This window comes from Accipiter gentilis, chromosome 25, assembly GCF_929443795.1.
Source record: "Accipiter gentilis chromosome 25, bAccGen1.1, whole genome shotgun sequence".
Taxonomy (NCBI): domain Eukaryota; kingdom Metazoa; phylum Chordata; class Aves; order Accipitriformes; family Accipitridae; genus Astur; species Astur gentilis.
The window spans coordinates 14968513-14994072 of NC_064904.1; the positions used below are offsets into that span (position 1 = coordinate 14968513).

The window sequence follows — 25560 nt, forward strand, 5'->3', positions numbered from 1 at the left end:
GTAATGAAAATTATGCCAATTTTAAGTAAAATTATAGACAAACTCTTCTTGAGATAACACTTATACTGAACAATGAAACATCCTTTTATAGTCATGAGTAGAATTAGTAAGATGCATAACTACAGCAGAATATAGATCAGCATGTTTAGTCTGCTTACATGTCTCAATCTGATCCACTGTTTTCTGGGGGAAGCAAAAGAAATTAATACTTTTTTAATCCATGCTGGCCCTAATTTGAAACATGTACTGACTTGTTGGCTTTTTTGATGAGGTTTTTTTTTTCCCCCATTTATCTGGAAACATTAGGATTCCTAAAATGCTCAAATCTGAACATGAATGCCTGATTCTCTTCTTCAAGCCAGCTTTTGCAAGGCTTAGATCCAGAACAAGGGGCACCCTGTGCCCTGTGAAGTTTATTTCACATTTACTTATCTCCTTGTTAAAATTTTTCACCATTCTTGTATAAGACCAGAGCACCATTTCTTTACTCTCCACATACAAGCACTGTGCTCCATGGAAGGTCCTCTTCAGCTTGCAAATGATGATCATGGCAGCAGGGGGAATCAGGTCAGCTGGATCATTCTCACCATCCTGTCCTTCCTCAGGGACCCTCTGTCCTCAGTTTTTAAGATTTTTTTATTCACCTTGTACTCCAGATTAAATTGTTTTTCCTCTTTTTTAACACTCAATAGTTTAGCAGTGTAACTGTCTGAAAATACATAAGTTTTAGTTCACAAGTATACACTTCTAATGTTTGAACTAAAAAATCTGAACAGTTTTTGACAGAAACTAAGAAGCCTCATTTCAGAAAAGAAGCACTCCAGCACATGAATAGCAAATTCTGCGAACTCATTTCAGTGCAGCCTGTAACACCTGGCATCTGCCTCTTTTGGCTGTCTGCTCCGTGAAAGGAGACTTCAAATTTGTTTTTAACAGGTGTAAATAATAGTCACAAAAAAGTAAGTTTTATAATACAGAGAAGAGTCCAAAACAACTTTTACTGCATGTTCTAATTTGACTGTTTTGGTGACTTTTGCAACTGCTGCAGTATGTCAAAAAAGCAAAGGTGGTGCCAATTCAGATCTGGCACACGCGGTTCTGAGTTTTTATGAAATCTTTTGTCGACCCGTTCTTCCTCATGTCTTCTTCAAACCTGGTTCTCTCAGTTGTTCAGAAGCTTAGAAGTCCCTATTTCACTACTGCCATGCAGAAAAGAAATGCAAGAAAAATATTAAAGGTCAGAAGCCCACACTCCAGTACTGTATTTGCTAGCATGATGTGGCCCCTCCCACCTCACTATAGTGTGGTTTTGCTCCAAATAACCATCCTTCAGCTATATTCAGAGCACCCACCACAGTCAGGAACTCTGTTTAAAAGCCATACGGTTCATTTCCTTCAGCCCTTACCCCACCAAAACACAACTTAACCTTAAACAATGTTTTGATCTTGTTTCAGAAACTTTTGTTTGTTTCTTTCTCCTTTGCCTTCCATTTTCAAAACAGCTAAAGATTTGCTGAAGAAAAACTTCACTTCCCAAGCCTCCCAGAAGTTATTTTTGATACTGTATGTGTTACTTTCCAGCAGCGGTTTATGGCTTGGCTTACTGGATGCTCAAAAAATTGCACGAGTATTATTTCCCCTCAGCCTGGACTTCTCATAGCTTGGAACACCCCCACCCTGGAATATTTCTTACTGCTTCATATTTGCCTCTATTTGTTTTTTTTTCCCTTGCCTAACTCAGAGATAACTGTTATATATTTACTTAACGCCCCTCCCCAAATTCTTATTTTAGGTTAAATGCAGACAAATGATATAAATATTTACAATTACTGTAAGTCTCTTTCAACCAAACTAATTTATGACAAATATGAGCAGCTTTGTATCCGATATGAACAATCAAGAAATTGGAAACATGTGGATGTAACTTTTAAATACAATCCTTGGGGGGGGGGGGGGGGGGGGGGTCTTGGTATACTGACTTCTTTCTCTTGATAATGTAAATCATATTGTACAAAGTATACAATTGTCCCGCTTCTGGCTAATTTACACTTGATGTTTCTATGCACACTATGGCAGCCCTGGACCAAGTGCTTGTGTCTACACTGCAGAGCAGGAAAGGCTTCAAGGCTGCATGTGAAGCCAGGTTTGTCAGCTGTCTGCATTACTTACCTGCTAGAGCATCCTCAAGGCCAGCTCAGGGCTGAATTTCCTGGCACACCTTTGAGAGGAAAGCCTTGAGAGTGGTGCTCCACACTTCAGCGCCCATTATAGGATGCCCCGTGTGACATGTGGCCAGGGCCTCACAACATATGCCAGGCCCAGAATTGTCTGTATATTACACCTGCCCTCTGTGGCACATCACATACTTGACGGTGGGCAAAAAAGCAATCTGGGACCAATGGCTTTTGTTTCATGCCAGGAGGGCGATGTGAACGTGGGGAAGCAGGTCTCGTGCAAACTGCTGGCTTCAAAGTACTGCTGGTTCTGGCAGCAAGTCCATGTGTCTACCTAATACATTCTTCAGATCTTGGAGGGGAATTCATTGGACTGATGCAATTCTCTCAAAGTAGCTCTTATTTTACTAGCTCAAAGGTCAGGAAATGCCTTGTTTGTAAACTAACAAAGGGGAAAAAAAAGGTATCCTAACTACAGTATGCATATGAACATTATTTTTCCCTAGGCAACATCAGTGTTTAACACTGCTGTTTATTAAGATGCCGGCCTGCATTTTACAGTCAAAGACCTCCGTTATTTGCAGATCATACACAGCTCACGCAGCATGACAGAGCTTCTTTACACCACCGCCCTCAAATACATCGACTATGCTGTGTGGGATCACTGCTGAGTGTGGGAAGGTGGGTTGCCTGTGAATATTAAATTACATTTTTCCGATGAGACTGCAAACATACTGTTAATCAGTGCCAAGTGTGGTGGTGCGGTTTACATACAGAACTGTGAACACCAGAGAACTGCTGGCATGGGTAATAGCTTTTAGCCCACAGTAAGCTAGATTAGAGGTAGAATGTTGTGCCCTCCTCCCAGACTCTAAAATCCTCTAGCTACCCTAAAAACATAAGTTGTTTTAGGAATGCACAGCTGCAAGAGTATCTGCCTCACTCTTCACACAGTGAACTCTGCTCAACTGTAGAAACGTTTGAGCTTTTTAAATAGAAATATGCACGTTTCCAGTTAGCCACCAGATGGAGCACACACCTCCCCATCACACAAATCCATGCACATCTGTAAAGTTAAAGCACTTCAGAGACGTTACAAAGGATGCAGTTTCTTCCACTTCATAAAAGTCGGAGGAAGTCTGTGATTAGCTGGATGTTTACAAATAAAAGGAGGATCTGGAGATAGATCAAAGATAACCCTCCAGCTTTGGCATGATATCAGGTTCCTGTACTAATAGCATCTGCATGGGTTTGACTGTTGCATTAAGTGGTTGAACTCGGCATATCTCATCAAGTATTAATAATGATTTTGTAATGCTTAGCGCATTTATTAGCAGTCTGAAGATTCAGCCAGCTAAGGACCTGAAAAAACAACAAAAAAATAACACACACACCCCCAACTAACAAGATCTTCCAGACTCCATTTAAAAGAGAAGCACCTACTGGGTTCTTCCTCACCCTGCTTTCTACAATGTAAAGGGAATCAAGAAGCAAAGATAAGCACTGTTCCAAAATCCAAAGGATGTAGTACTTCAGGCTTGGTAAATAGGAGCAGCAGCGCTCAAAGCCTGTTCTCATAATGATCTAAGTAGCTTGGATGGTCCAATCATACCATATATGCTTTTTACTGAGAAGTCTATAGTTCATCCAGGATCTCGGTGACTTTGGCACAGCCCCAATGACTGGGGAGAAGAGCAGATCTGAGATAGAAGATTGTAAGTGTGTGAAATACACTGAATTAATGTATATGTGTTTTAAGGGACATCTTTTTTTTGACTCTGTGTAACAAACCAACATAGCTTGTGAGGTCTGGAAGGCCACAGACTATTCCTACTTTCATAGTAGTGCTCTGTTTGAAGCCAGTATTTCTATTTGGGGTCTAAACCACACTGAACTTGATCAAATAAACATTCTCCAAAGGAAGCTGCCTTTGAACTACTTAACTCTTTGCAGAGCAACTAAAGGTGAAAGAACTGTAACAATTAGTGTAAGATTTCTTGTGTCTTGACTTATTTTGCCGTTTTTAAGTTACTGTTCATCAGGACCTTTGTCTTTTTCTGGCAGAACTGACCATGTTAGCAACAGCCAGTAAAATCTAAGTGAAACAACCCCATCTGAAAGCAGACTAGGTGGGGCTAATCGTCATACTTCCAGGCATGCAGACTGCGCCAGCGTCATGTTTTACAGCATATGTAAGTGTACACAAATTATATTTAATCTACTTGATAACAATGCAGCTCAGAGATCCAAGCTCTCTCCTGGGCTGTGGGGCACACTAAGACAATTTCTTCCATCAGTTCCAAGGGATCCTACCCTGTATTTCCTCCTTCTACAATACTACTGTATCTATCCCTTTCCTGAAGGAGGTATAGTCTAGATTTCATCTCTTAAATAACCAATGGCTAGAAACCAGAACCTCAGTAGTCTGGTAGCTGGGAGACTCTCCCAGTAGGTACCACTAGGAACCCCATAGGAGGGAGGAAACAGAGGCACCATCTTTAGCATGCTGAGTAAATTCTCTAACAATGACTTGTGTAAAAGAAAGGAGCATAACTGGTACCAGAAGTGTGGTTGTATCTATTACCAAAACAAAAAGTAATCTATGGTATTCAGCAAACTCTATTTTTAGCCAGCATATCTGCATTTCCACAAACTTTCATGCTCTTGGGGCTTTTGCCATGCAGAGAAGGACATTATTTTATTTCTCCCATTCATTCTCTGGGGAGTCGGAAGCAGAAGTCCCTCTGGTGACCATCCCCAATGTAGTGGGATGGTTACCAAAAAAAAGGAGACAATAGGTATTACTGACTTGTGTAGGTTCAATTGAACATGTGAGAACTATTAAAAAAGGCAAGTTCTTAGCCCTAGTCATTGCTTTAAAACAGGAAGAAAGAACATCTTCTCATTTCAAAAAACAGAAGGCAAATAGGAGAGTCAAAAGGATGAATTTTTTAAATAGCAACCTTGTCATCACAGAAGATGGGGAAAGACTGATTCTTGCATCTTTCATGTTGGCAGCGCTGCTGCTGCATAGACCTTGGCGATTGCTGACACTGGTGGCACTTTGCCTGACAGACAGGTTGAGAAACCAAGGATTTGCAGACAGTCCTGACTTCCAGTAGATTTCCCACAATCCACACAGCTTCCAGGGTTTGGAGGCCTTTAAGGAATGCTCTCTTCCCACTCCCTGTCAGGAGTCTTGGGATGTCTACAGAACCACAAGACATACTTATCTGAGATCATCTCTTATTTGCAACCAAAAAAAAAAGTACACCCCAAAAATTTCACTGATGCAAATCACAGCTGAATTTGAATAAAAACAATAGCAGCATGAGGACTTTTGTCGGAGAGGGAAGTTCTTGAACAGCTCTGAAAGGGCTAATTTTTTTTTTCTCTCACAGGAAATGCTAGATGCAGCATTGTTTTTGTGGTTGTAGCTGCAGGAGGATTTACTATAGTTTTAGTATGCCAGAAGGCACAGGAAAGGATTAAACCTTTTCATTTTCTTGCAAGAGAATCAAAGATACTGACCACTTCTGAAATTCAGGGTTCTTGGGGTGAGGTGTGCCATGCTAGCTAGGCAAAACAAACAGTCAAAATCTGGCCTTGGGCTATCTGCTGATTTCTCATATCATAATTTCATTTATGTTCCCTTGAATACATTAATATGGAACTTTAAAAACATATTTTCAACTACTTTTATATAGGGAATGTGCACAAATTACTGAAAACCATTCCTCTAAAAGCATGATGTATGATATTGTTTTCCTACAACTTAAAGAAATAAAAAACCAAAAACAACCCTACAGGACATCTGAAGGCAAAAATGACCCAAATAAAAATCCAATAGCATTTCTCTTGTAAAGTTGGCACTGGTCATTCAAGTACATGAAAAGGAACATGGGCTGTTTGTTTCAGGGCTGAATATTTATAGTCATGATGAACTGAATCCTGAGTCATGAGCTCTGTTGCCCTGTAACAAATTAAGATTTGTCTTTCTGCATGAAAAAATAAAATAAAATCACAATTAATTCCAGAATTGTAGAAGTGACTGTAAAAGTGGCAGAAGACACTTAATTTATAAAATGTGTCCTGTTTTTTGGCAGCTTCCCCCTTCAAAATCTCAGCCTACTAACACGTCTCAAGAATACACTGCACAGCAATATTTTAGTTTTTTGGAAGTTGGAAGAAAACACAGAAAACTGGTTTATAGCTGAGAACTACAGAAATGTCAGCTTTTAAAAATGCTCCTAATTTCTAGCCTTCAGCAGACTTTATAAAGTCAAATTAGTCATGCTTCATCTTGTAGGTCTTTAAATCTGTGACAAGCATCAAACCAAGTGAGAATTAGGGAAGTAAGAATATTTGATTTTTAACCCTTTCAGATTAGGAAGCACTTAAAAGTCAGAAGCAGGCACACAGGGATAGTAAGAGATAACTGCCAACATCTCCTCAACTTACACAAGGAATTATCCCAAGCTTTCAGTCTTAGACCAAAAATAAGATGACTGTCTCCTCTCATCGCGACACCCAGAAAAGCACACATCATGACCAGCGAGGGGCACAGGGCAGCAGGAGAGCGGGGGCCCAGCTGCCAAGCATGTGGGCAGCACAGCTGCATCTGTGTCCACAGCTGGAGGGCACAAAGACCAGAGGAAGGTGGGAGCCATTCCTGGTGTTTGGCCGGACAAGGGGCCCAGCTCATTCCTGGCCTCAGGCCAGGCCAACCACACGAACCCAGTGGCGTGGAGCACTACACAGTCTGTTTCAAGAAAGACTAAGAAAGCTCCAGAGCATATTTGAGGGCTGAGCTGAACGCAGGAAGGTTTCCAGTTCTCATAAAGAGGGCAGATAGCATAGATGTGTCTCATTTGTATGTAAGAGGCTGAGCTGCCTTTTTTCCTTATCAGGAAATAGGAGATGAATGTAAGAGTTCAGCTTCCACGAGGATGCTTGGGGGAGACAGAGACCGAGTTAAGCTTGGGATGTGCTTTGAGTTCTGGCACAGCTCGTTTAAGCAAACGACCCCCCCCAGCCACTCACTTCTCCCCTCGTGCCACCCCTTCTATTGTGCTAGCACAAGATCTGACATAGAGGCAGAGAGGGAAGCACAGCGGGGAACTGGTCCAGCCAAAAAATAGCCCCAATGGAATAAAAAAAAGACCGTTGTTTGATTCAGTTCATTGTGAAGCTACATAAATACGTGCTTTTTGACAATGGAGAGGGTGGTACACACGGGATATGAGAGCTGGAACTAGGTGGGGAGGAGGAAGGGGCTACCAGAGCTCAAGGTGGCACTGCCTTCAGGAGCAAACTTATGTTCTCACCAATAGGCGAGATACTCTTGATGGTTTAGCACTAGTGTTCAAATATAATAGTGTAGTCAAAGTATTCACTTTTATAACAAAGTATTTCTAATGTATTCTCCAGGGAAGTACATTTTCTGTCTTCAGCTTTGCATAAAAAATATGCTGAATTGTATTTTCTCCATTAACTGAAAATATTAAATAGAGAAGTCCCCTAATAAAAGCATAAATTCTTAGAATTCTGTGACACTCTATTCAAATCAAGATTTCTCCACAGACCTGTTGGCTACAAATATCTTATACACAAATGTAAATACTCATTGAATTAACAAGTTGCCAATAAGCATTTACAAGTATATATAATTTTTAACATTTGAAACATCTCCTCTGAAACTGAAAAAGAAGCTCAACAGCTTTTGTGATATTTTAAGGCTTATTCTGGGTCTTCATGAATTCCCTCTTTTTCACCTTGAGTAAATCCTGAAAGCTACGAGCTAGGCTGGCTACTTACAAATTATTTTCAGGGTCACAGCCCACACCACTGCCAAAATGAGGAAAACAACAAAACAAAGAGAGGCCCTCCAAAAATACAAATAGCAAATCACTTAAAAATATAACTCAGAGCATCCAGCAAGTCCTTCTCTTTCTGGCTATGCCTTGTGCAATGTGGTATGCTTACACCCCCACTCAAATATCCTTATGTGCTTTTACACTCTAACAGTCCACATAGTGCAGTAAGGAGATGCAAAGGAACTATGTTATAATGACTGAGAAATACAGATTTGTTAGAGGAAACACAACTCTAAATGAAGTATTTTTGCCTCCCCTTCACTACCTTTCAAGTAACAGCAAGAATTCTAGAATACCGTAACTGCAGTTGGTTTTTTTTTCAGGTCTGCTTTCATTCTGTCTCCACAGTAAGTAATTTTCATCACGGTAGAAGCACTGAAACACCCTCATTTCACTCTTCTGTCCCATTCTGGGGAGAACACCCCTGTCCTCAGAAGTGACCAGCCCCAGGCTGCCTCAGCACCCGCCGCTTCTCGCTGCTCACAGCAGCCAAATTCCTCCTGTCACTCCAGGCCTTTTCTTCAATAGTCCCGTGCTGCTCCCCTGCATGCTTTTACACATCACCATAAGCACTCTCCCCATATACTTGCAAGCCAGGCTGTCTTGTTTGTGCCTTAGTACCTTTGATCTGTTCTCCTATACTCCCCTTGATCACTTTTTGGGCTACTTCAGTCATTCTGGTTTTCTCTGCCTACATACAAGTAGATCCACACTTAGGCTCACCTGCAGTGCAATTCATGCTCTTTTTGAGCTTTAGCCTGGACATTTCATACACATGAACTCCCAAGGCACTGGGTTTTGTTTCACAAGAACAGGGAAAAAAATTAATTCCAGTTCAGTTGGAAGGTTTAACAAACTTTCCTTTGAAAGGCTACTACAACACAGCTTATAATTGAAAACCAAAGGTATTCCAGGGTGTTTATAAAGTTAGACAGTACACATAAATATCATCATTCCCAGTTCCTCCATTTAACTTCTGTAGTTGGCAGGTCTGCTTACACTAGGAAGTCACATTTTTTGTGAAATGTTTTTGGGTCAAGTTCAGACCAATACATTGTAAACAAGGGCTCCTGACCCTGAGCAGGAGTCTCCATAAATCACCCTTAGCCCTTCACTGTATTCAGGAACGATCTCTTAGTTCGCAGAGGTCACCTCTTCCTTTTCATCAAGGTCTTTAATCTAGGCTTTGCTGTGCCACTGCAGTCCTTCCAGCACAGGGGCTGGCTGTACTTGGTACACAGTCCGCGCTCCGAGTTTGTGCCTGAGCTAATCACCCAGGCCGACAGCTCTCCCAGCCAAGCTGAGTCATTCTCACTCCGGTCTCAGGCGTCTACAGGACATTTTATCCACTCCGCCAGCCGCCCCCTCCACGCCACCTTTGGGATTTGCTTCCCACTGCATAGCTCTAATCCTGCCCCCCCCAGCCTTTGGCACTCCCTCCCACTCAGGAACTCCTTTCCCACTCAGCCCTCCCACTCCTCCAGCGCCCTCCAGTTCTCCCTCACTTCCCTTGGCTGCTTTTCCCAGCCCAACCATAGCTGATAATGTCACAGATAACCTGTGTGTCAGAGAATTGGTGTGTGCAGTGTATTAACCCTCCCAAATCTTCCACTACAGCACTTCACTACTTCATCTCTAAGACGATCATTATAGTTAAATATTTTGTCTTCTAAAGAGTCTTATAATCACCTTAGCACTGATTCCAGTGCTAAAAAGTGTTGAAGTACCTATCCCGCTTATTCTTTGAACTTCTACACACTGAGCTTCAATCTGGGTTGGGATGAGGAATGTGGAATAAATCCTAAAAAAGGGGAAGCTCCGAATTAACTTAAATGCTGGAGTGCATTCACATCTGTGGTCTTTTTGGCCCCAGTGTTATTCACGACTTGGTTGGCTTCAGCATCATACAAGAAAACATAGGACTGAGCAGTTACAGCAAAACGCTAACGGCCCAAACTGCACCCGAAGCAGTCAATGCCCAAGGGGTCAGCTGCCGGCTCAGGACTGAGGTCTGGTGGCAGGATCCTTCTCCATCACTGCATAAACGCACACACCAGAAACCAAGAGAAATTCTAATACACATTTAAAACTGAATAAATGCAAGGCAACTCATACTAATTTAAATAGTTATAGTGGAGATTCTGAATGTATTCATTTCTCTAAATAGTCTAACATTAAAGCTCAATACCCCTTGTAACCCCCAAGAAACAACAAGGGATCAAAGATCAACTCCAACAGCGACAAGTGCGTGAAAGCCCTGGACTAGACCCTCAGCTCCTGGCTCTTATTCTCAACCCCACCACTGGCATGCGAGGTGACAGAATAGAATATTACACTTGGAAGGGACCTACAGTGATCATCTAGTCCCACTGCCTTAATGGCTGATCTAAATTGCTTTCCTCCCTCCACTGCTCAGTGGGAAATAGCATTACTACCCTCTTTGATAAAGTGAGATTTGCTGGGAGAAAGTACTGCTAGGTTTTATTTTTTAATAGTTTTCTCCACCATTACATATTGGGATCCCTTCCTCCCCCCATTAAAAATCACGCACTTAACAAACATTTAGACAGCTGGTGCCTAAGAGTCAAAGCCAGTCATTCTCTCAAAGGCCAAACTGCCTCAAACTGATGTCAGCTGGTACTTAGTAGGATTTTTAAATTCAATTAAATTAAGAGACAAGCCACGCAGATTAGGGCTATACTAGAATCAGAAAGAAATCTTAAAAGGCATAAAATATCTTTACATTTATTAAGCAAACTCTGCAGTCTTTTCTTGTTGTATTCTTGTTGAAAAACAGAACATTCAGAAAATATGAAAACAAGAAACAAAAAACCTAAGGTTCACATGAGCCACACTCCCCCTTCCCCTCCCCGCCCAAGCAATGGGACTATCTTCAAACCCATCCCACTTTTAACTTCCCAACACAAGCAGCAAGGCACCATTTACAGCTAGGCTGAAAAATGAGGTCTTCAACGCACATCACCATTCTGCATTCCTAGCAATCCACCACAGCCACTCTTCCCTTGTATGTTAGGATAAGCAAGTTATATATACCCACATAGGTACAGACAGTAAAAGAAAGGCCAATGTCAGTTGTACAGTTCTGCTAGGACTTCAAGTCTGGAAAATGACCACTCTGCTGGGAACTCCTCGGTTATCCCAACAGTCATTAACTCCCTTTCCCTTTGCACACACCAGTCCAAGTCTGCAAGGTTTAACTGAGCCTACGTGCTCTCACCCCTGGGATGCATGTTCCAACAAAGCCAAGAAGCAGAGGACCAGGACAGCCAGCTCTGCCCTTACAGCAGAGTCAGAGAGCAAAGGATTATTTCTTGGCATTGGTTTTTTTTCATTTTGAAAATTAATTTGGGGATTATAAACAATTATGCTCTTGCACATTAATCACTGTGGTCTAAAATTTTCACATGAAGAAACAACACATGGAAATATTAAAGCACTCATCTTATGGACATGGATCCGAGAACTGTTTAATAGCAGTCAGTGAAGGGGTAACATTGTGCTTTTAATCTACAGTTTAAAAATAATGATTTGTATATCTACTTAGTAAAACAATAAAATTAAGAACAGAAACTGATATTAGGAAACAGTGAAAATGTAATAATTGAACACATGATGCTTTTCAAAGCTAAATACTTAATGAGCCTAAATAGACAGCTATGGTTAGGAGGGTCTTAAAAAAAAATAATAAAAAAGAGACTTATTTTCAATTTTTTTTTTTTTTTCAATTTTTGTCTACTATACTTTATGCCTTGCTTTGGTGTTCTCTCTGCTGCCAACTTAATGCTTTAACAGTATGTTTACGCTTATGTTCTTTTCAAATGCTTGGCATTATAGTGAGATCTCATATCTTTCCTCAAATTAAATTTTGCTCCACATACTCCACATGTATACAGATGAACATCCATGTGCTGCTCCAGTTGCTCATTATTTGGGAATATCTGAAAGCAGACCTGGCATATAGTCTCTCCAGCTGATAAGTGAGATATCATATGCCGTACATGGTCATGTTTTCGGAAGTTTCCTTGATCACAAATGGAACAGACATACCTGGCCATGCCTTTGTGCATATCATTGTGGAGCCGTAACTGGCGCTCTCTTAAGAACTGCTTCCCACATGTCTGACAAACAAACTGTTTTTCCTTGGTATGAACAGTATAGTGTTCCCGCAAGTGGCAACGCTGATAAAATCCTTTCCCACAAAGATTGCAGAAATGCTTACGTCTGTGATCCCTCTCGTTCTCTTCCATCATGGAGTTCTTGAACAGATCTTGCTCCAGGCAGTTTGACATATGTTCAACCACTAGGTTTTCAGTTTCAAAACGCTGACCGCAATTAGGGCATCGGAAAGGACAGGCAGAATGCTTGTATAACTGTTTTTTTTGAAGGCTGTTCATTTGGAAGTGACTGTCCCTGAAGTCCTCTAGCATCTCTGCAAACATCATGTCCCTTATTTCCGACTGCTCCTCAGGGTTTTCTTCTAAGTCCATTTTCTCCTCAGAATTTCTGACACCGTTCATGGTCAGATCCTGGGGTTCTCCACAGGTCTGCGCATGATCCTGTAACTGCTTGCCTTTGACCAGTATTTGACCACACTTGCCACAAGCACATATATTTTCTATGTGTTTGGATAAATAATGAGAGGACAAATCTTCCTCGGTGATTGTTAGCCCACAAAGTTCACAGGGAGCATTCTCCACATCTTCCTGCGCTGACGGAGCCTTCCTGTTAAGGTGCCGCGGACTTTTCAAACACTTTCTTTCATCCTCATCCACGGATAAACGGGGTTTTAAAGTCTTCCGAGCATTTCTCTTCTCTCTGATCTCTTCCTCAACATAGTATCTGTAAAGCGGCTCTTCCTGCTCATCATCTAGGTCATCATTGTCAGAAGACTCATTGCAGTCTTTATCTGCCACCTTAACGATATTAAAATCCTTCAGTTCATCTGCAGGATTGTCCTCTGGTTCCATCTTGATGATAATCCTCTTCCTCTCAGAGGCTCTACTTCCTTCTTCACCTGATGTCTCGGAGGCAACCGTGCTGCTTTTTCTGCTTGTGATGTTTGATACAGGAGATGAAGAATCGTCTGCAGCTTGGCTCGAGTCTCCCTTGTATTTCTCAGTTTGTGTGGAGATTATTTTAGAAGTAGAGTCCTTTTCAGTAAAGTCTATTTTTTCAGCACCGTAGTACCTGGCACTTTGGTAGGAATGCCTGTTAGTGCATGTTAACACGTGCTCATCCAGTAGCTTTTCACAGCTAAAACTAAACCCACAGCTGTCACAGGTGAAGCTTCTTCCAAAACGGCGTGAGTGGGACACACGCTCTTTTGTGTGAGAGAATTTGGACGTGGTGCTCTTTTTGCAGACATCAAACAGTTGTTCGGGGAAGCTGCTCAGCTGCAAAGCTTCTTCATCAGGCTCTTTGTTATGGGACGTATTTACTGTTGAACTTGGCGGCTCCATGCCCCACCTGTTTGCTTCGCTGCCATTTCTAGCAAGTGTGTCTTCATACATTCTCACGCCAAATATCATTTTACTATTCTGGGTGCTAGAAGCAGAAGATGAACATTTTAAACTAGATGAGTCTGTATCCTGTATATCTTCTAGACATTCAGGTACGTTATATAGCTGTAAATAGTTCATGGCCACTTTAAATTGCTCAAAATTGGCAGGGGCTGTCATAATTTTTCCTAAATACATGAACTGTAAAATAAGATCAAAGCATTCAGCGCTAATCTTCATGTTGCTTAGATTCAGCTGGGCTGTAGTGTGTTGATGGTTCATAAAAAACATCCTAAAATAGGAGCTGCATGCAGCAAGGACTGCTTTATGTGCTTGAAAATAAATATCATCGATAGCGATACAGCAGTCGCACAGAAAGCCCCACTCTCTTTGGTTGTTTAGCTGCTGAAGGACATAGTTGCTGTGGCTGGTTCTTGCCATCTTGTACTTCAATTATAGCCCTGCATAAAGAAGAAGACATCTGTTAAATCACAAGCACAAAAAGCAAAACCTGCTTAAACGTAGGGAGTAACTGCCATCTTCTTCCTCCCTAGATCTTCCTATTCTCACACTGTTTGTGGTACAGCTTCCTTCTGGAGATCTTTGCTGGTAACTACTTAACGAATATTGATGCCAGGGAAAACATCCATAATTCCATGTTCTCACCACTAGACTTAACAGGACTAGTAAACTAATAAACATAACCACCACACATGTCAATCAGAGCAACGCTGCTAGAATATAAATTAGCAAATATATTTCAAAGTCCTACAGCCAAGATTTTCAGATGCGAACTCTGGACGCAGAACTTCAAAAACTTCACAGGGTAGACTTCTGTAAGATGGCCCCAGGACAACACCTATACAAGGTAAGCTGACTGTAAGAAACCACTCTTCAGTCTCAACTTGCCTTTTTCACCTGTCAGTCCAACAGATATATGATGCAACACATACTGGAAACCAGGCCAGGCTCAAACTGGTCTTTCCCTCCCCATTAAAGGAAACTCGCAATATACATCAGTGGAGCATCCACACAGGCTGTATCTACGCACTTTTTGCTCTTCAGGGCGGCTCAGGGACAGTCTGGACCTTATCTGCAAGGCATCTTGCAAACCAGGAACTGCAAACTCAAATGCATTCTCAGAAGCTCAGGGCAGCCCGTCAGTGATGGCATGTCCCACGTACGAGCCTGCTGCAGATGGTGACCAGGCTATAGCTGCGCGACAGCCGCGCGGACTGCAGAGGCAGGAAGTGGTGCACGCTGTGCCTCCAACTGCTCTCAAAACCACTCGTTCAGAGCGCTGTAATATAACCAAAACATGTAGACGGGAGACGGGACAAAGAAAAACTCAGCAATTGAGAACTGCGAAAGCTAGCAGGCCAGAGGTGGAGCCACAGGAAGATGAAGCCTCGACAAAGACTAGAGGGAAAGGTCTGTGAGTGCTGAGGGTTGCTCTAAGTGAAAGGACTGATTTGTCCTCAAAAGAAAAGAGGAAGAAAATATACTAGTCGATGTTAACAAAACCATCCAGAAGAAATGTATTGTACACAGGAGGTGTGCATTTGATTTACAGAAGATAAACTTAACCAAGTATGGCCGGATCCAACAGGTAGTCACTACTCACTTTGGAAAACCTTTACTGATATACATATTCTGTACTAACTGCACAGGGAGGGGGGTGAGAAACCAACAGAAGGTATAAAAAACGCCCTAACTGAAATGAAAAACCTAAAGCAGTAACAAGCATTCTTAACGTTTTGAAAGGTTATTGCAAACAGTGCAAATAGCTATAAGAGATTTGTACAAATAAAGTACAGACTAGCAAACAACATATATTAAATGGCATTTTATGACTCAATGAAACGCATGGATTGATTTGCAACCATTCTTTCAACTGTCCAAAATTTAAACAAAATACACACAAAAACGCGCCCTATTTCTTCTTATTCCCCTGACAGCTTACATCTCCTAGAGGCTGGGAAACGGGTGGAGAAATTAAATTCCACAATTAGTGTTGAATTCGCAAGTCGTAGGCGTTGCCTGGCTTGTTAAGTAGCAAACCTAATGTTAAGTCACCATTCTTCTTCGTTCCACGAAGGACTGCCATGGAAGAAATACATTCAAGCTCTCAAGACGAGAACATGCTCAACCCCACCCAGCAATATTCCCTACTGCCAATACATATAGCAGTACTTATGGATCACCACCAGCACAAGACCTTGTCTGGCAACAGGAACCTTGAGATTTGGGTTGAACTACATTGATGATGAGCATCTGAATGGCAGCTGCCCCTCTCCTCTCAACCCAGTCCTCCACACCCAAAATTCAAGGCGAGCACCCTGCCATAATAATTCTCTAACCAGTTTGGCCCAGCGATGTCCACTGCAGAAGTACAACTCGTTGCATGAAATCAATTCAATGGCTTTCTTACTAACTTGCAAAAGGGTGGCTTTGAAAGTAGGAGAATACATGAAACAGCTTCATGTCTTTTGTACAGAAAATTGATTATTGTCTAAGTCACTGGGTAACTTCAGATGTTTCTGTGAAAAATTGCAAAGCTCTCAACATCAAGTAATAATAAAAGGGCACTTCATAGTCTTCCAAGTGCTAACGTGTTTTATTCTCCTCATCCTCATAAAGTGGCAAGTTTTAAATGCTTTATTTAATATTTTTTTTCCTACACTGGAAGTATTCCATTGTGTCTTGCAATAGCAAAACAGCAACAGATGCAGCAAATCTGTACCAAAAAGGTCACAAAACAATCTGCACGCACCTGCAGATGGGGGCGTTTCCAAACGGTGGGAACAATCTGGCAGCCACTGGAGTGACAGCACACAAACTCGTCTCTTCTAAGTTTCCTTCTTCTTTGGAAAAGGTGAAAGATTTTTTTCCTTCTGACAGGTGAGCTCTTGCAGAGCTTTCAGCACAGGAGTCCCGATACCCGACGACCCATTGGCAATGCCTACCTCCTACCACCACTCTGGAAAAAAACAGCCGGAGCATGAGGTCACTTGACCAGGATGGCAAGGTGCTCGGATACATACCCAGCCTCTACTGCGGTAGTACTACACATAGGTATTAAAATAGAGAGCGTTTGAAGTTATTTATGTTAATGAAAGTATTGGCAACCTCCCTCTGGATGCTGTATTAACCTGCTGGATGTAACTATATATTTACAGCTGCCAGCACTTCCCACTATGAGAGCCTGTGTTGGGCTATTTAAAACTTTGACACATTTCAGCCAGCAAAGGCGAAACTTTCCTTCTGAATTGTCTGCTTTGGACTGATTTTTTTTCCCCCTCCACAGAAAAGTTTAGCCAAAACAGTTCCAAAAATAAGGCTAAGAAAAGCTTTCATATATGTAGATGATTACTTTTTCTTTTAAAAATAAAAAAAGTTTCTCTTCCAAAATCCTTGAAGAGAGACTTCATAAGGGAGAAAGTGCTATGCCTTGGATATGTTGCCACAGTATAAAAATCTGCCTGAATTTGGCCAAACTATAAGCTTGAGGGGGAGAAGAAGATCAAAATTATCAGTTTGTTCACACTTAAGACTTTTGCTAGTTACTAAAATCTCAGATTACAGCCTCGCTGAGAACATTTCATCCTCTTACAGCTCCTTTGTACATGGGGGCCTGCCTGAGCCATCCCACCTGCAGTGAACCCCCCCTTTCATGCAGAGCTCTGCCACAGTTTTAAACTATAAGAGGGTAGATTCAGACTAGATATAAGGAAGAAATTTTTTACAATGAGGGTGGTGAAACACTGGAACAGGTTGCCCAGAGAGGTGGTAGATGCCCTGTTTCCTGGAAGAGTTCAAGGTCAGGCTGGACGGGGCTCTGAGCAAGCTGGTCTAGTGGAAGGTGTCCCTGCCCATGGCAGTGGGGTTGGAATTAGATGACCTTTAAAGGTCCCTTCCAACCCAAACCCAGGATTCTGTGTGCTACTGGCAGCAGGGCTCACCAGAGACTGCTCCGCACCACGACTCACCGCTGGGTTTTAGCATCCCTCCTGGCAGCCAGAACTCCCCGAAGAAGAAGCAGCCCAGTTCTGGCTTACAAGAGCCAGACCCAGGAGGGGACTTAGTGAAAATATGGGGAGATTGGGGACTGTAAGGAGGATGCAAGGCAAAACCTCTGGAAATCAGGAGGGCAGGTAGAGGCAGGCTGGGAGTGGAGTGCTGAGGTGAGAGGAGGGGACTGGGATTAGGAAGCAGCAGTGGGAATTAAAAATGGGTGCAATGAGGGTCTAAATGGTGGAGGGAAGGTGCTTGGGCAAGGGGCTGGGAAGAGCCAAGTTCCAGGAGCTAGGGCAGAAGGGGTACAAAAAAATAGACATGCTTTTGCTGGGGCATGGGTGGCAAACAATTATAGCATTCACCCCTTCAGAGCTGGAATTGAACCCCAAATTCCCAATTCAGCGATCCCTCTGCTGTCAGCAAATATCCCAGGCTTGCTGACAAACTCCTTCCCATCGAGAGCAAGCTCTCAGAAAGTGATCATTTACCACTATTTTGTTACTTTAATTGCTAGATAGCAGAGCTCTGTATTTATCACCCATGTGGGTGGTTCAGTGCTGCAAACTATTTTTGAAGTTTCCTTTGGAAAAAATCAGGCATTAGAACAAAACCAGGTCCTTTTAAAGAAAGCCCAAGGTTTCAAAGCGTATACAGAAGAAATGCCGTAACTACGCTCAGCTCCAGTACTGGATTAATTCAGCTGCCGTTTACGTATGCATCGTAGTACAGTCTTCCAGCCCTCTTCTTGCCAAAGGCTCCCTTCCTTATGCAGCGCATCCTCTGGATCTGTCCAGGGATGGATCTGAGCAGCAACACAAGATCCCTGCTCACTCAGCACAGCATTTGGAGGATGTGAAGTGAATGAGACTGGGGGAACGACAAGGAGAATCTCACGGCAACGAACGCTGCCTTGGAGAACAGCATCCCATCTCCATCAGTGCCAGGACAAGTCATTTCAACCTTTTTTAATTATTTTTTTTTCTAATAATTCTGGCTTGCTTTTTTCGGATGCCCAATTTCTTCACACAGGGAAACACAATCAGCAGCAACTGAGGCCAATGGGAGCTATCCTCTGTATGTATTAATCACCGAGTATCTTGGGAAATTAAAACTCTATGCGAGTTTGCCAATCCAAAATTTTTAAGTATTTCTGATCCTTTCTGACTCTCTCCTATTTCAAAAAAAGGAGAAATGCCATCTGCTTGCCCAACTGACTAGCACACTGCCTTTGCGAAGCACCCAAATACTATAGTCACAAATATCACAGGAAAGTCAACGAGGAACCCAAGTAACTCCATCTTCAGCAATGATCGATTTGTGCGGTAAACACAGCAATGGGCCACGCCATAAGCCATACTGAACGATGTGGAGGTGTTCTGAAAAAATACGTTAGGAAAGCATCTGATACGAAAATGTAAAGTGAAGATATCTGAGTCAGGTATTTTCACTCTGATTTTCAAACTCAAAGTCTCCGTGTGCATTTTATTTTCCTAGTAAATGTTTATTTTTACACTGCCATGCTTTGATTCAAGCTGTTTGTCTGCCACCAGATTTTTTCTTTTCTTTTGAGTCACCACCCAGATACTGTTACTATTCAGATATTACCATGAACAAGGTAAGCTGCACTATTACACTAACCAAGTATGTTGTTTGTAAGTCTGCCAACAAGCAAGAACAGGTATTTACTATAGCTCCATACTTTTTGTCATTTCCTCACATTCAAAATTTTCTGAGATGTTTTAAAACTAAAGAAGTAAAAAAGTCCTCAAGCAAAGAACTGGTAAAGTTCTTTTGCTAACTTCTCTGTCTTTAAAACAGACGTACCACAAGGTTCAGAATTTAGGAGCCTTTCGGCTCCTAAAATTAGTAGGTGGTTTTCAAAACCCAGCATTTCCACTGCTGAGCAGGCAAAAACAGAGTGCTTACATGCTTAGTTACTGGCTGCTTTTCTTTGGAAACCAAGAGCAGGCTGGACAAAAGTATCATAAATGAGTGGAGAATTTGGTGCTAATAGAAAACGAGACTGGGAAACCTCAAGAAAACAACGCCCGGTTATCCAAAGAAACAAGCGCATGGGCAGCAGAAAGCAAATTCCCCATTGCAGTCTGACACCACGTCCCACCCTGTCGCGGGTTCCCAAGAACTCTCCTCCCTGATGAGTTATTTTGCCTCTGTGGGTCAGATCCACCAAAGAGCCTGGATTCCTAACTGACAGCATCTAGATGCTCAGGAGAAAATCCAACGTGACACGTCTAAATTCTCGGCACGATGCCTGAGAAGCTTAGGCGTTCAGCTAGTGTGCCGACCGCGGAGCTTTCGACAGGCTACAGCTTTTATCTAGACATACTCAATAGGAAGCCACTGAGATTGCTCTGGTACTCTATAGTCCAAGAAGGTGCCTCAGTTTACACAAATGTTGCAAAACAGCAAAGAACTTGGGGCCAGGTTACCACTGTCCCCCTCAACAGGGCGTACGGATAACATGGCAGTTTGCATTGCAAGCATTGCCTTGATCATGAATTAAAACAATCATGGAAATTCCATGTACTGCCAGGGAAAATCTAATTAAGCTCCATTATTCGGACTACGTAGGACTGAAGGTATAATTTATCCTCCTCCCATAGCCCTTCCAATCAGCTGCCTTTAGGCATGCTAGTTGTGAAGCCGTTTCCAATGATGTAGATACTCATCTACAGACACATCCTGATGGCTGAATCAACTCATTTTAAACAGACTTGTGGCCAATGTATAGAAACAAGTTTCAGCTGGCGCTTGGGCTAGAACTGAACCAGGGAAAGGTAAGGTGCCCCAAAGCCCCCAACCACGAGCCGTTGGAGCCACTTGATTCCTCCTCAGCAGGCAGTTCTCTGCTGATTCAGCATCCACGTCTGCAAATGGGAAAGTGCCAGCAAAATTTAGCAAGTTATGATTCTCAGCTGCTAACTAAGAATTAAGATGTACTACGTGTACTTAGGTAAGAATACTCCTCAAAAGACAAGGAATAAGGTGTCAGAAAAGCACGAGTGAATAAACTAAAAAAAAGGAATCTGTACTAAAACCCCATCTCAACTTCAAACAACTTTAGATCAGATCTGTGGAGTGAAAGTACGAGAGAGAGCTTATGCAGTCTTTTAAAGTAACTTGCTAGTCACAAAGGATTACTCTAGAAAGTCACAGTTATCTTCTATCTGACACCTTTACAGTTGTAAAAAGTTGTCAGGCAACATGGTAATGATATGTTTAAAAGAAACAATTAGTGGGGGAAAAAATGGTGCCACCCCATTTATGCCTTGTAGCAGAAAGATGAGCCTTTTTATCTAGGCTCTCTGAGTTACCCTAACTTTCAACTTCAAGAGGCATCTTGGTGGTTTAGCCATCTCTTGAGACCCTCAAATGAAGATATGTGTGCACCTTCCAGGAAAGCATCCCTGGCTAAATACAAGTCATACTTTGGCATAACAACTTGCTGGATGCACATGAATGAAGCACAGTAACTTGTGACACACAGGTCAGACTACAGATTTTGTTGACTCCTTCTGGTCTTAAATGCTTCACATTTTACTTGCAGCACATAAAAAAAAAAAAAAAAAAAAAGCAACCGCTAAGGTCTCCATCCAACGAAACAGATTTAATATGGGGAAAAAAGGCAGCTGCCAGCTAATTCTAGAGAGTTTTACAATGACACAACATGCAGAAAGAAAAAATTACCAGACAAATTTGAGGATATAAATGGTCTTCATGCAAATTATGTCAGCTGTCGTGCCCACACGCTGTGTCTGCAGCAGAACTCTTTGGGTGACAGTGTTCACCGTGCTCAAGCAGAGGCAGGGCAGGATAACCCAACCACTGGGGAACCACTGAAAAATGCACATGGGGCTTCTCACGCTACGTGTGTGCGAGGTCCGGAAGGACTCTAGTGAAAGGTCCAGCTGTAACAACTAAGAGAAAGGACACTAGGATTTTTATCGGGAAACTTCATTATCTCAATTCTGAGCAGCTATTTTGTTTCCATACAGCAGGTAAGCAACTACAAAGGCTTTGTCCATCCCGGACTTTCAGGGCTCTCCACTGTCAGCAGCAATGGAAATCTGTGAAAGAAGCAATTAACCTCACACATTCAAGTAAGAAAGCATCTGAAAACCCAAATGACTGGTTGCTACGAGCACTCTCAACATAATTGCTGCAAATTCCTGTGCCAGTGACAACACTGGTTGAGTCTGATGAAGAAAAGACTTGTGCAAGCAGAGCTGAAGCATCTGTTAAGCCTGTGATCTTATTCCACACAAAACTTTCCGGCTACCAGGAAGAAGGGGCTTCTATTACTTCTCTGAGCTTCCCACGCAGCACCAACCCACATCATTACCTACATCCTCCTGCAGCCATCCCTCATCCATGCAACAACACCACCCCCACCCCACACCCCCCCCAGTGCATGCTGGTTCCCTGCTATCTCAAACAGCACCAGAGTGCAACTAAGACGACTTGTTACTCCTCAGGTTTTCTGGCCAGTCATCCAAAAATCTCTCCACAATCTTGTCAACTCACTATGCTGCTGCCTAGGAAAATCTCTGCCAGCACTGCAACCATTCGCGTTTGGCCGGTTTTCCCCACGGCCATATGGTCTCAACGCCTCTCCCCCACACGCCATGAAAGCTTAAGTTGTAATTCGGTAAAAATGAGAAGCCTGCATCCCCCCTGCTCACGGCTGCTGTGTGGGTTTTTCCAAGAGCTGTAATGAGGAATGTTAAACAAACACCTTTAATTAAAGGAATGTTTGTTTAATGTAATTAAATGCCTAAGGAACACCACCACACTGTTGCAGCCCCGGATAGTTTTACAGTATGTGCAGTACCTTGCGATACTCTAGTGCGAGGGAAATAATGCAAGCAAATTACATAATCTGGCAGTAAATACCCAAATACTAACCAGCATCCAACCCATGCTATCTGTTTACCAATGCCTACGTGTCAAGAGGAACCGGCACTCGACTATCAGCCGACCAACAGGCCAAACTTGAGAATCTGAGTTACCAAAAATCCTGAAAAAGACAGGAATAAAACCCCAGCCCCAAACCCACAGCCTTTTCAGTCCCCATTTCCTCTACTCTTTGTACTACCTTTCTCTCCGAGAAGAAAAGAGGAGTCCTTTGAGGAACGAGACTTTCAACACCGCTCCCAGAGCAACACAGGGCTTGTTTTTATGTGACAAAACTATTCCCCTTCCTTTCCAGCCGCCTCCAAGGCGATCCTGTGCACTGCCAGCCCCGAGTGAAACCCAAGTCTCCTGCCTGGCAGGGTGGAGCATTCCCTCCAGGCTGCAGCTCCGCTCGGTTTTTCGCTAAACTACTGCAGCCAGCTCCAAGTTTTGCGGTTTGGTGTTTTTTTTTTTTTTTTGGTTGATTTTTTTTTTTTTTGTTGGTTTTGTTTGGTGTTTTTTTTTTTAAGGAAAAAGAGAACGCGGCGCTCGGATCCTGCTGGCGGGGCGGGGGGACGGGACGACGACGGGGCGAGGCGGCGATAACGGCCCTCGAGATGTTTAACGTGACTTCAAGCCCCACAGTCGACAGGGCAGCGCGGTGCCCTTCCTCGCCTCACGCCCCTGCTCCTCCCTAGGCCGCTTCTCGTTTTCCACCGCCGGCGTCCCGCCGAACCGCGCAGCATCCCACCGCGCCCCCCCCCCCGGCCCGGCCCGGCCCGGCCCGGCCCGGCCCGGCCCGGCCGCCCCCGCAGGGCCCCGCCGCCGGCCGCCTCCCTGCCCTCCCCGCCCCGCAGGTGGAGCGCGCCCGCCGCGGCCCCCCCCGCACCGCGCCCCGGGGACAACCGCGCCGGACCCGCCGCCGTGGCGGCGCCGCCGCCCGGCCCCCCGCGTAGCCCGGGCGGCGCCGCGCCGTGCCAGGGCCGCCGGGCGCAAGGTCACCGCGGCCGTCCGCGGGTCGGAAAGCCCCTTACCTGGCGCCGCCGCCGCCGCTGCCTCCCGCGCCACTATGGCGGGCCGGGCCGCGCCGCGCCGGGCCATGCCGCCACCGGCGCCGCTCGGCACTTCCCACCTCCCGCCGCCGGCGGAGCTGCGGCCGCCGCGCCGCGCACCGCCTCCCGCCTTTCCCCCCCTCCTCCTCCTCCTCCTCCTCCACCCGCCGCCGCCACCTCCCCGCCTCGCTCCCCGGCGCCCGGAGGGGCGCGCGGCCCCGCTTACCCGCGGCGCGGGGAGAGGCGGCGGCCGCCGCCGCCGAGGGGGAGCCGCCCGCGCCGCTCCCGCTCCCGCTCCCGCCGCTGCTGCTGCCGCTGCTGCCGCCGCGGCTGCAACAAAGGACTTCCGCCCCGCCGCGCCTGCTGCTGCCGCAGCGCCGGCTCCGCCGCGACCGCACGGAGCCGGACCCCTCCCCTCGGCGGCCGGCGGCTCCCGGCCCCGCCGCTGCCAGCGCTGCTGCGCCGCCGCCGCCAATGCCGGGGCCCGGCGGGCGGCTCCCTGCCGCGCTCCCCTCTCCTCCCATGCCGCCGGGGAGGCCGCGCCGCGGCCCGGGCTGGCGCTGGCGGCTTCCCCCCCCCCCCCGCCCTCCTCCTCCTCCTCCTCCTCCTCCTCCTCCTCCTCCTCCTCTCCCCATGTGCCGCAAGCCCGGCCCCTCCGCTTCCCACCCTCCCCTCCCCGCTCCCCCGGCGAAGCCCCCCGGCGCGCAGAGGGGGACCTGGAGCGGGGCATCGGGCGCCCACGCGGGACCCTCGCTGCCGGCCCGGCCCGGCCCGGCCCGGCCCGCTGCGCTCCCCTCCCGGCCCCCGCGGAGCCGGCCGGATAAATCCGCCCCTTCCCCGCGCTGCGGGTCTCGCCCCGCGGAACGGGGTGCCCTCTCCTTCTCCCTCCGAGCAGCCGTGAGGAGCGGCGGTAACGGGGAGCTCTGGGTTACCCAGGTGGATGGATGTCCAGCGTTGGGAGTTTCCTACCCGCAGCCTTACCGGCCTGCTGCGTGCGGCAGTTTTAACTGCAAGTTGCAAGAAAAACAACTGCAAGTCGCATGAAAAACAACTGCAAGTCGCATGAGAAAGTATTTCCCTTCTGCTGCAATTTCACACGGTGGTATCACCGCCTTCCCTCCTGGAGTTTTACGATGATGCAGGGCGCAGAGGGGCTGGCAGCCGCTGCCATGCTTTATCACAGATCCCAAGGATGGCGCGGTTTGTTTTTTTTTATCATTCACCTTTCTAGGAGCTTTCCCAGGCCCTCTTCCCATCGCTCTCCGGACCTCTCCTGCCTAACGACATCCAGCTCCTCTTGAACTGGCCCGTGCGGGCAAATGGGATTTCCTGAAGCTGCGGGCGGCCCCTCCGCTACCTGCCACCGGGCTGCGAGAAAACATAAGCCAGGTCAGGCTTTCCTCCCGGTCCTGCCACTTGACTTTTCCACCCCCAAAGTGACATTTGTCATTCAGCGCAGGCATCGGAAGTGTTTCATCTGCACAGCTCCTTCATTCAGATGCAGTTTCTAGAGACAGAGATTGGGTTTATGTTTGCTGAAACTACCCAAGATCCCTCTTAGCTCCAGACAAGCCAAAGGGGAAAGTTTAATTGTAGCAAAGTTAAAAGATTTGATTACAAGTTTGAAAAGGACAGAAGTAACCAAAAAAATTTTTCAAAAAAGCAACAAAATAAAATGCCACCGTGTTAGAATGTACCAGCATCAATCCCTGCCTCAATGACCCCCAAGGTTTTCCTGAAGCATCCCTCCACTGGATGGGAAAGCAAACAGGACAAAGCCAATTAATAGAATCCTAGTTTCCAAATGGGACCTCACCACTTCCTCCTGGGTCTATCTGGGGACTTTTCTAACCGCTACGGAATAAAAGCGGAGCTTTCAAAATGTCTCTCAAAAAAATCCCCTTGTTTCCCCCCCCTCCGCTACGCTGCAGCCACAGCTCAGGGGTGTGATGCCTGTAGCAGCGCCAAGGGAAAAAAAAAAAAAAACCTCCGTGGCCATAAGGCACCA

The 25560-nt window shown here is 45.0% G+C and overlaps 1 protein-coding gene across 5 annotated transcripts; it reads right to left on the minus strand.

The window, feature by feature from the left end:
* Positions 1-287: 287 nt before the first annotated feature.
* ZBTB1 (zinc finger and BTB domain containing 1) lies at positions 288-24138 on the minus strand. Of its 5 annotated transcripts, XR_007509608.1 has the most exons (5): positions 21295-21969; positions 16343-16549; positions 14621-14869; positions 5138-14030; positions 288-1199 (listed from the first exon to the last, which is right to left on the minus strand). XR_007509608.1 is itself a non-coding variant. In XM_049828829.1 (3 exons), the coding sequence occupies exons 2-3, from the start codon at positions 14008-14010 to the stop codon at positions 1163-1165; spliced, it is 1929 nt and encodes a 642-aa protein (XP_049684786.1). In that variant the 5' UTR covers positions 14011-14030; positions 23779-24138; the 3' UTR covers positions 288-1162. The 5 variants fall into 5 exon arrangements, 1 of the variants encoding a protein (XP_049684786.1); XR_007509606.1 differs by lacking the exons at positions 14621-14869; positions 16343-16549; positions 21295-21969 and adding an exon at positions 23779-24137; XR_007509609.1 differs by lacking the exons at positions 14621-14869; positions 16343-16549; positions 21295-21969 and adding an exon at positions 23535-23551.
* Between the last annotated feature and the right edge of the window lie 1422 nt (positions 24139-25560).

Coding starts and splice junctions, on each gene's coding strand:
- ZBTB1 (XM_049828829.1), bottom strand. CDS start 14,010: ATGGCAAGAACCAGCCACAGCAACTATGTCCTTCAGCAGCTAAACAAC. Junction 1,200..12,118: donor ATGCACAAAGGCATGGCCAG/GTATGTCTGTTC, acceptor TCTGCATGGCAG/TAGTGAAATAGGGACTTCTA.